Consider the following 10,883-nt stretch of genomic DNA (forward strand, 5'->3'; position numbering starts at 1 on the left):
TTCTATACAGAGATATTCAGATATTCTAGTGATATTGGCCTGTCTATGGCTGGAACACAGCCATCTCTCTCTCTCTCTTTCCCTATGTGTGTGTGTGTTTACTTAATTGAATTTATGTTCTACACAAGGTGAACTGTTGAGCATGTTGGGATAGGGCCCATAACAGTGCTTTATTTCCTTGTTTACCTTACACCAGTCATCTGTGTTCTTCTGTCTCACATTAGGGGGGTTACTCATAAAAATTTGATAGCATCTTAAATTAACCATCTGCTGTTCCTTTTCCCTTTATCATATTTGATCATGCCAGGAAGTTTAAGCTTCTTAGTAAACACAACTGATCGAATCTTTAAATGGATGGAAGCCATGGTGTGGAGTTAATAAATTAGTTTAACTGTGTAATTATATCAGAAATATTGCACTCGCCTTCCACTATAAAAAAGCCTAATGAAGCATCAAGAGAAAATATTGCTGAGTAACAAGATACTCTGTGTTCTGTACCAGTAACCACTGAGCATTGCTATTGTGCCCTTGAGCACTGCACTTAACACATAACTTCTCATTGCTGTTACATGATACCCATGTTTCCCCGACCTCACTTCCCCCAAGGCACAATGGAATAGAAAAATCAGCTCTTATTGCTTCACTGGCTACAAGATCAGCATGGACCTCCATGACCGGCTTGTTACCTCAAATGATGACCTAGCACTGTAACGTCCATTAGACTGACTGTCAGTTTGTTGTCAGATTACTGTAATGAAAACGTGTCAATATTTACAACAAGCTATAGATGGCTGTAATATGCCTAATGTTAAGATGCACAGTGGACATATATATTGGATGAACAGAAGCTGCTTTTTGTTCCTAAAAAGAATTACAGAAGAAAAAATAATAATAATTCAAAAATCAATCATAATAATTGCAGGTTTTTTCAAGTTAATTTGTTGTCTAGTAATGTGACAGTGAATATTTGTCAGGGTATTTTTTTTTTTTTTTTGAAAAAGTAAATTTATGTAGAGTAAGGTTGACATTTTATTGTTGTTGTCACACTATACTGGGAAAATTGTCACAAGGAGATCATACCCAAATCGCAAAATTATACCTCTGCTTACAGTCCATCTTTACAGTAATCCTTCAAATTAAACAAGGTAAATGTATATATTGAAAAGATGTACAGTTTATCAAACAGTATGTATGCACAATTTTATTAGTATACTTTTATATGTATATGTATATGTGATGTGTTGATAATTTAGCCTGTTGTTATTAACTGTACTCATCATGCTAGCACAATTTCACCTTGCTGCAGTTCTGCTGACAGTCTGTGAGATTTTCAAAGAGTACGTTGTGTTTTCACTGAGAATGAAACAGATTAATATTTAAATAACACTTTATGACCTTGTCTCCTTCAGTGTATGTCTGTACACACACACACACACACATATTAGGGGTGACCCCGAATAGTCGATGAATCGATGCTTTGATTCGTCTACCAATCTAACAGGCAAATATTTGCCGGGTGATATTGATTATGCCATTTTGACTATATGGGGGAGCTCAAATGTCTGATTTCACATAGAGCTACCGGTTTTCTGCATTAACATATTTTAAAGTGGATTTTCCCGTGATGGCAAAGCTGTATGTTCTGCAGTAATTACTCCATTCTTCAGTGTCACATGATCCTTCAGAAATAACACTAATATGTTGATTTGGCACTCAAGAAACCTTAATCATCATTATCGATGTTGAAAACAGTTGCACTGCTTTATATTTGGTGGAAATGATGATAAATTTTTTTTTAATTTGAAATCTTTTGTAACGTTATAAATTGATCAGTTTAATGCCTCCTTGCTGAAAAAGTAAAAATAAAAAATAAAAATCGAATTGATCCCAAACTTTTGAATGGTACTTTGTTATGCAGGTACTTATCAAATAAACAAATAAATGGATGTGAAATTTTAGTTGAAATGATTTCATTATGTGAGAAGACAAGTGCACAGATTCCATTTACAAACCATTAAAACAAATCCGCACACCAAACTAATTTGTAAAAATTCATGAACCATTGGAAAATAGTATTTTACTGAAGATTATCATATAAAGTGGGAAAAGAATACCAAAGTGCAGATACAAAAAAAATAAAAAATAAAAATAGAAATAATAATAATAATAATAAAGAAAATTAATAATTACAAAGAATATTGCTGCTGAATGCCACAATTGACCAAACAGAATCATATATACTAGCTTTGTAATAAAAGCATCGTAGTGTGTTGTTATATACAGTATACTAGTTATGTGAGTCTCATCAAAGTCTCATCAACTTTATACAAAAGGATCAAACTCACCAGGGCGCAGTACATCTCAGGTGGGTCTCCGCAGGTGATGTTAGGTGGGTCCAGAGACACGGTCAGGTATTTGGTCATATCAGTGGCCTCAGGCTGGCAGGCCATATAGTGCCAGGCCAGGCGGTCCTCTGCATAAACCTGGGACTTACAAACATCATAGTGCCCCCATGAGGCTGGGTAATGCTGTGTGGCATGACACCAACTCACCCACAGGGCCTGTAGTACAAACACTAGCAATAAGTACATGGCTGTGCCTTTTTTCTGATGCCTCATTAAATGGATTCTGATAGATAATAAGCAGGCAGAGGGTGATGAGGCAGACCGCCTATGTGGTAACACCGAACTTTAAAGCAGAAAAAAGGCTGGCATCTGTGCCAGCTTTGACTCAGCTTCCTTAGGCTGCTCTAATTGTATTCATTTGTTTCTTTTTGTCTGATTGTGTTACAGGGGAGCTTCAGAAAAATGTTTTGACAAAGCTGTGGTAAGTGTGGGTCACTGGTGTGAAAGAATGATATTAATTCCTTCTTCAAGCCATTAGTGGAGGCCATTGCAGATCATCCTCCCATCCATTGCTGTTTCCCGTGTGCTCTCCACAGTCTGTGAGGGATGAGAATAAAACAAGAGGGAAACAAGAATGTGTCAGCGGAGGAGCTTTCAGAACTGGTGTTGTGCGAATAACGAGAAGCCCAGTGGAAAAGGTGAGGAGGTGCAGGTCAAGTGCTTTCTATAGCTGAGATGGACTTCATAGAGAAATATCCTAAAAATACCTGCTTATTACAGAAGACAAATAGCCAAACATCCCTGCAGGCACAAACAGACCATGCAAGTCTGCACATCTTTCCACAGTGCAACCCTCGAAGGTCTCTCAGCAATTTGAGATTTTAAGGATTCTGTTCTAGTGTGAGGCAAGCAGTGGTGGAAAGAGCTCAATATTATTTTTCTAGATATAGAAATGGTATGCATATTTCAGATTTCATCGACCTTAATGGATTTCATAGACCTTTTAATGTCAGCGACAGATGCCCTCATTACCAGTGCTACACTGAAAAAAATATTGTCAGCATTGTCAGGTGGACTAAAATGTGCCTCATGTGACAACATAAAGTAAATGGTTTTATATACGTAAAAATACTGATTCAACCAGGCCACAGTACTGTAGGTTACGGCAAATTAAAATCATTTTTAAGGGGCAGGTCAGGTTGAAATAGCTCCTGGGCTAGTTCAACTAAAAATTAAATTTCTGTCATCATTTACTCGTCCTCATGACCAGGGGCTGTCAAGTTCCAAATATGACAAAAAAGCTTCATAAAAGTTTCAACAAAGTTGTCTGTAAGTACCAGTTAGTCTTCTAAAGTCATTCAAAAGCTTTGTGCCAGGAACTAAACAAAACATTTAAAAAAATCATAAAATCTGCCATCTATCATAGATCTCAAATTTCGTTGTCTCTCTCGCTCTCTCTCTCTCTCCCTTTTTTTATATGCACATATTCAGATCTGTTACATTGAGATAATTCACAACACATAAGTAGCAATGACCTTTGGCATTGTTGGCATCAAACCACATTTTAGCGCACCATATTTTAAGATATGTGAACATTAATGAGATTTGAAAGGTGCACTGGGGGAGCAGATTATCAATTAATAATGGCTTTTAATAAATTTCTGCCTTTTCCTCCTGCAAAGCTATCATACGGTTTCAGAACAATTAGAATATACCATGTACAGTAAGTAAATGTCCGATCACATCAAGAATAACTACATATAACTATATCACATCAAGAATAACTACATATAACTATATCACATCAAGAATAAGTGCATATATCACATAAAGAATAACTACATATAACTATAACGTTTTAATAATTGTTATACTTTTATGTGAATACTGGAGTCCGCACCACAAATACCTTGATAATGACACAGATGAAATATATCACTGGAAATGCTTGCAGAGCAATTTTTCTAGAAAGAGATGAATTATAAAAACATTGACCGCCGATCAGAATCCATCCTGCTTTAAAAAGCTTTAAAATGACATATCTGCAATACACACTTTTAATAAACAGAACATTATCGTCCATTGATGTGGATGCTAATATTGTTATATTCATTAATATTTGTTCTTGGTGTGAACAGACCTTAATGTATACTTCTTTTATGGTGCTTTTCTCACATTTTGGCTTGAAAGTCCCTTGTCAACATACACATTCATTATATGGAAAAGAGCAGTATGACCATGCTGATAAATGTCTCCTTTGTGTTCCACATAAGAAAGTAAGTCTGGAACAGCATGAGAGTGAGTAAACCATAACAGAATTTTCATTTCAGGTGAACTAGTCCTTTAGAGTAACATTTTCACTTTTTACAGTGTATCAGTTACTATCAATCATTTTAAATCAATGATGAGTGCATGTACACACACTGGCCATACACCATGAAAAAACAGGCTTCTGAATGCACTCCTCCATCAAAATAAGGAATCCTTGAAGGTGGGGAATGAATGGTTGACTTGATTAGGCCTGTGCCCCCTCAAATAGGGGGACGTGCCATGATAGATGAGACAGAGCAGCCTCTAAATGTGCTTTGTCAATCATGCTGACGTCTAACAAGGAGCCAATTACCACATTTCAGCCCCTGGCATGGGGCAGGATGTGATTAATAAGACATTACTGTATAGCCGTCAGCAATATGGGTTTCATAAAAAATGTCAGTATCAGGACTGAAATAGTGGCTGCTGTAAAGTACAAAAACAGGCGATAAGTTAAAGGCAGCAGTCACGGATAGAAGGATAGATAAGGTGCGGTCCGATATCACACGTGTTTTATCACACTCCTAATCCAGATAAAGCTTCAGACTCCCAGTCCTGTGATTGGGTTACAGTAGAGATGGGAGAGACTTTTTCCCCATGCACTTAACACTAGGAATTTGAGAAATGTGAGCTTATCAGGCTTGCATTAGAGAGGAAACGAATACATCAGAGGGAGATAACAGAGGAACGAGAACTTCCTGGAACTTTCTAGAGATGAATGGAAACTGTGGAAGTGCCACCTCATCACAAATACAAGGAGGGTCTTTCCAAATTTGGTCAGAAGTGGCTTCTTTGCCCACCTTGGAATTGAGATTCATATGTAAATACTGTCCTGTCTTTAAATCATTATCAGTAGGGGTGTGATATGTATTGGTACCATTTTGGTTATTGCCCAATGTTTCATTTATGTATTTTTATTATATCAGTGTGTAATATGTAGCAGATCTCTATTTACGTCAACTTCAGTTATATTGTTTTGATGATTAAATTCACTTGTTGTCTCTATTTTTATATTCTTCATTTATTTTTTAAATAGTGCAAAATTGGTCATTTGTCAGTAATGAATGAATTAATGAATGATGCATTCATAAAGCGCTTTTATTGTCTATTGCTGTACACCCAAAGCGATTTACAATCCTGTGGTGGGGTCTCTCCTCAAGCACCACCAGTGTGCAGCATCCACTTGGATGAGGAGATGGTTAGCCACAGGACAACAGCGCCAGTGCGCTCACCACACACCAGCTACAGGTGGAGAGGAGAGCGAGTTATAGAGCCAATCAAGTGGATGGGGGTTATTAGGAGAACATGATAGACAAGGGCCAGTGGCGGCAATTTGGTCAGGACACCAGGGTTACACCCCAACTCTTTATGAGAAGTGCCATGGGATTTTTAATGACCACAGAGAGTCAGGACCTCAAGTCAGGAGAGTCAGTTACAGTATCTGTCATAACACCTAAATGTTAGTTATAGATAGATAGATCATTTCCATTATTTAATTTATGCCTAGATCAGAGTCTCAAAGGAAAAAAATTAATTTTATAATTCATGGATGATGAAACCCCAAGTTCCAAAACATATGACTGACTTTCTTCTGTGGAACACAAAATTATAATTTGAAGCTCTGTCGAGGAAAAGATAATCAATGAATAACTACTGAAATTTGAGTTCTATTAAGTACTTTTATGATACTTCTTGTAGCAAAAAGGTACTTGTTGGATCTTTTTTGTCTTTTTTTGTCTTTTTCTTGAAAGATTTAGTCATCAATCATTTTAAGAGTATGAAAAACGTCGACCACTGCAGTACATTCCTCAGAACATCTCTTGTATTCCACAGAAGAAAGAATGCCGGTTTGGAAAGATAAGGGTGAACAAATGACAATCTTTCACTTTTTGGGCGAGCGATCTCTTCAAGAGGGGCAAATTCCATCGAAAAATTTGAATCTTTTAAATGCTGAACAGAGATCAAAAAAGGACAATGAAGGTTTCACAAGTGTCTCATATGACACACGTAAAAAAGTGAAGTGGTGGCATGGGTATTTTTCTTTTACTTTTTTTTTTTTTTTCTCAGAACCACTGAAAACACCCCCCTGTGTCCACTTGTATTTTACTCCCCAGGCAACTGAAGCATACTAAAGTGTTTTAAGTCAGTAGACACTCATAGCACAGGGCTCACGTTGGTTATAGCTTTTCAGGTATCCTGTAAATCCACTGCGAATACTTTCCAATCTTTCCAATAAACTTGTTGTCCCTCACAGTGTCAATACTGCTGACATGCTTTGATCATTCCTGCTTTTTAACCCCCTCTGCGCTGTTCTCTTCCTCTCAAACACACACACTATCACATGCTTTACATGATAGCTTTGTGCGCAATGGGACTCGAGCTGTTCAGGTGCTGAAATTGAAACAAGCTCTAACAACTTTGCACCCTGTAATCTTTTTTAAGGTTGTGAAGCCTCTGAACTGACAGATCAGCATCTGCTGTGGTGTTAATTGTGTCGGAATGAAATAAAAAGAATCAAGCATATCTGCACTCTTAAAAATAAAACATAAAAATGGTGGATTTCACAGTCATGCCAAAGAACTTTTTCAGGTTCCCAAAAGAAACTTACAATAAAATGCAATTTTCCTCTATTATTCTGAAGAATATTTTAATAATCTAAAGAACCTTTAGTGCAATGGTTCTGTTGATATTATTCATGGAACCATAGTTGCCAAAGAAAGAAAAAAAACATTTATTTTTAGGTGTGTATGTTTCAAATCAAAATCTCCTTTTTATAGAAAACAAGCCACTAAACTTAACAGGAAAGCTTCACATAGTAAAAAGCATTTGGCATGTTCTTCCAAACATGTAAGAATGCATTAATCTTTCCATGAGTGATGCCAATCAGCCTGTCGCTTGCCTCCCGTCGGACCATATTCACCACAGAGGAACATTTATAATTAAATGCATCTTTCCTAAATGGTTTGCATGCTCTGACACACACACACACACACACACACACACAAAGAAGCATGAAGTTATAAGTGCTACTCTCATTTCCATACTGTACCGTCCACACAGCTGAGAGCAACACAGAGTCATGTCCTTTCAATTAACTCCATTAAAGTAACATATTTGTTGAGCATCAGTTAAGAGGGAAACAAATGCCAATGAATAAATAATCGGTAAAGGACTGAAATGTGATCTATGGGTAATCATCCCTTTTTTATATATTAAAACGTCCTATAAGATTTAGACATTCATGGTTAATGGACAGTTAATCTTATAAAAAAAGTTTTTTTTTCTTCTTTTTTTTACATGGTGCTTTGATATGTCCTTCTCATAAGCTTCTTGAGTTGAATATATGGTTCTTTAAAGATTAATATCTTAAATTAAAATCTTGATGTTTCATAGAGGTTGTTCAGTTCTGTACAATAGTTTCTGAGTTCTTAAAAGCATGTGTACATATTGATAATTTAGATAAGTATAGAATAAAAAGGGGCCTTATGTATGTATATATTTTATGTATATATATTTTTTTCATTTATTCATTTATTTTTTTGCTGCATCAGGAAAATATTATTTATTTATTTATTTATTTATTTATTTATTTATTTTTAATTACTGAAACTTTTATTTTTAAGAGAGAAAAAGAGCACCAGGTTACTAGTTAACTACAAGCACTAGACAACACGCTTTCTTCTGGAGACAATATATTTTGTCCAAACCGCACCTGGATCGCTCGTGCGCAAGAGGCGTGGAAAGGTAATGAAATAATATGAGCTTTTGGTCAAGTTACGCGAATTACAAAGCCAATGTGCGATATGCATTCCTTTAAAGCAGAAAGCAAAAATAATGACTATAATTATAAGAACAGGTAAACTGTGCAGTTTAGAGGGAAATATAGATCTAAATTTAAATGAAGCCGAGCTATATCGATTAACTGACAGATTGGAGGTGTCTGAAATAAAATAACTAGTTAGACAAAAAAATAAATAAAAAAAAGAAACACCTGAACAATCTACAATTTAGATACGTATTAAACATATTAAACAGTAAACCTGCCTGCTGATCTCCTCCAGAAATTCTGAAATAATTGCAACCTGTTCATGGACTATGATGATTAGAGACAAAAATTACCCACCTTGACAGTTTTCCAGACAGAAAACATCCAGTGAATGAATCCGGTCTTTACTGATCAGATCAGGTCCCAGAAATGTTACTCCACATCAGGTGACTGAATGCAGTGCACATGTTCTCCTACACGTCTGTCAAATGTTCATCGGCAAGGTGGACATACTTTACTGATAAGAACTCCAGCCTTTGTCAATAAAAGTCCTTGTAATGACACTCAGCCGTCAAAATGCGAGTTATGACAGCAAAATCTCCAGTTGAATTCAGTTGCTGCCAGCGCTTACCTACCCTGCCCGGGAGAGAACAACTAACCTGCTGAAAGCGATCATCTCCAAATGTAAGTTTGAGGGAATGAAGCATATTCAAAGCCGCGCACTTGAGCTCTCCGCTGGGTCCTAAAGGACACTCAGCCGCGAGAACATTTGGACATCTGTTTAACCAGGTGAACCTGTCAGATACCTAGCCTATGCAGATCTAGTGAGCTGTCTACCTGTTGTCCTTAATGGGAACCACTGTTAATTTCTTTGTCTTAAAAAATATATATATTAATAATCATAGCCTATATTAATGTTGCTAAACATACAACATAATAGTAGCTAAGCATGGAGAATTTTAATTGCCATTTAGTAAATAAATAAAAAACATAAAAGTGAAAAAAATATCATGATCGTTTTCAAACATGCATCCGCGTGAATTAAGTGACAGTAAAGCCGCTTACATAACACTGTTATTTTTTAATAGCCTAGATGACGGTTACTGACTTTTCCTCTCTTACAGAAATAACTAAATAAATCTTGCCTTCCACTGACCTCTACGGAGGACTGGAGATGAGGACCATATTCTAGTCTTTTTCCTCGCAAGTCTTTTCAGATCAGAGTTCAGATCCTGAGCAGCAATACTTCCACATGAGCATACATCGACTCCAATCATTTGAAAGATTACAAACTAATAATGCTTATTACCTTAATGTTAAGTCTCATTTATTGTTAAATTTGATATTCAGAGGTATTTGATATTCAAACACTTACACAACATTTACACAATACAAATGCTGCAATTAGAAGCTCATGCAATTTCTCTGCACTCTGTATTGAAACTTATATCTTTTTTTTTATCAAATTATACAGCCACACAAAGACACTGTTGTTTATTCTCCATCATGTCATACCATTTTGTTTATGCATATTGCATGAGAACTGGGGCTAGACTGCAAAAACGACTAGTTTCGAGTCGTGCTGTGTTCCAAGTCTTCTCTGAAACTGTATGATAGCTTTCAAATCTCTTGCATTCAAACTTACTTGAATTTCTTGTGCCTGTAACAAGGACAGCAGATTTGAATGTACCAGATTTGAAAACCTTTCACATGGCGTCAGAATACTTGGGATACAGTGGATTAATCAAATGGATCATCATGGTACATTGTGTCTCTTTTTGTGCATGTCAGTCTCAGTTCCTATATTCACTTTTGTATCATTGAAAATCAGAGAAAATGCATTCTTCTTGATGTGTCCTAGATTAAATCGTGGTTAGGTTGCAACAGTGGTTGCAGTTAGCCTTAGAAAAAAAAATGCAGTCTGAATTTGATTAATTCGAAAATCTGTTGACTTTCATCAAGGGGAATAGAAGTTGTACATTTAAGTATACGAGCAAACTCGAACTGTCATATCATTTTGCCATCTTTTAAGTAAACGTTATTACTAGTTTGACATGAGATCACATGAGGATGGTTTTGTATTTCTCCATTTGGGCAGTTTCTACACCAAAAAGAATGAGTAGTTTTTCAAACAAAACAAAAAATACCCACCCTTATGTTGTTGCAAAACTGTACGAGAAACTTTGTTTTGTGGAACATACATTTCCTATAATGTTTTGGAATTGATCATTTATGTTTATTTTTCATTATTATATAATGCTAGAATGGGTAAATGTGTTTATAAGAGAGAGTGATGGAAATAGAAACATCTGTTGTACTGATGTGTACATTAAGATCAGATTATATAGTGTAAGTGGAGAATTATTGAAAAGGCTTTATCTTCCCAATGAAAATGACTTTAAAATGCATGTCTTTGCTGATAGAGATTGTGTGTGATTGTGATCTCGCGTGTGACTCAACAA

The 10,883-nt window shown here is 36.1% G+C and overlaps 1 protein-coding gene across 1 annotated transcript in view; it reads right to left on the reverse strand.

Moving 5' to 3' along the window:
* Positions 1 to 9,062, reverse strand: part of LOC128027162 (netrin-G1-like) — a 69,164-nt gene extending 60,102 nt beyond the window's left edge. The window contains exons 1-2 of the mRNA XM_052614481.1: positions 8,779 to 9,062; positions 2,346 to 2,942 (exon numbers count right to left, since the gene is read on the reverse strand). Of these exons, the coding sequence (XP_052470441.1) occupies positions 2,346 to 2,618 (273 nt within the window). The 5' untranslated portion in view covers positions 2,619 to 2,942; positions 8,779 to 9,062. The remainder of the gene's footprint in view (positions 1 to 2,345; positions 2,943 to 8,778) is intronic.
* Between the last annotated feature and the right edge of the window lie 1,821 nt (positions 9,063 to 10,883).

This window comes from Carassius gibelio, chromosome A2 (assembly GCF_023724105.1).
Source record: "Carassius gibelio isolate Cgi1373 ecotype wild population from Czech Republic chromosome A2, carGib1.2-hapl.c, whole genome shotgun sequence".
In the NCBI taxonomy this organism is placed as follows: domain Eukaryota; kingdom Metazoa; phylum Chordata; class Actinopteri; order Cypriniformes; family Cyprinidae; genus Carassius; species Carassius gibelio.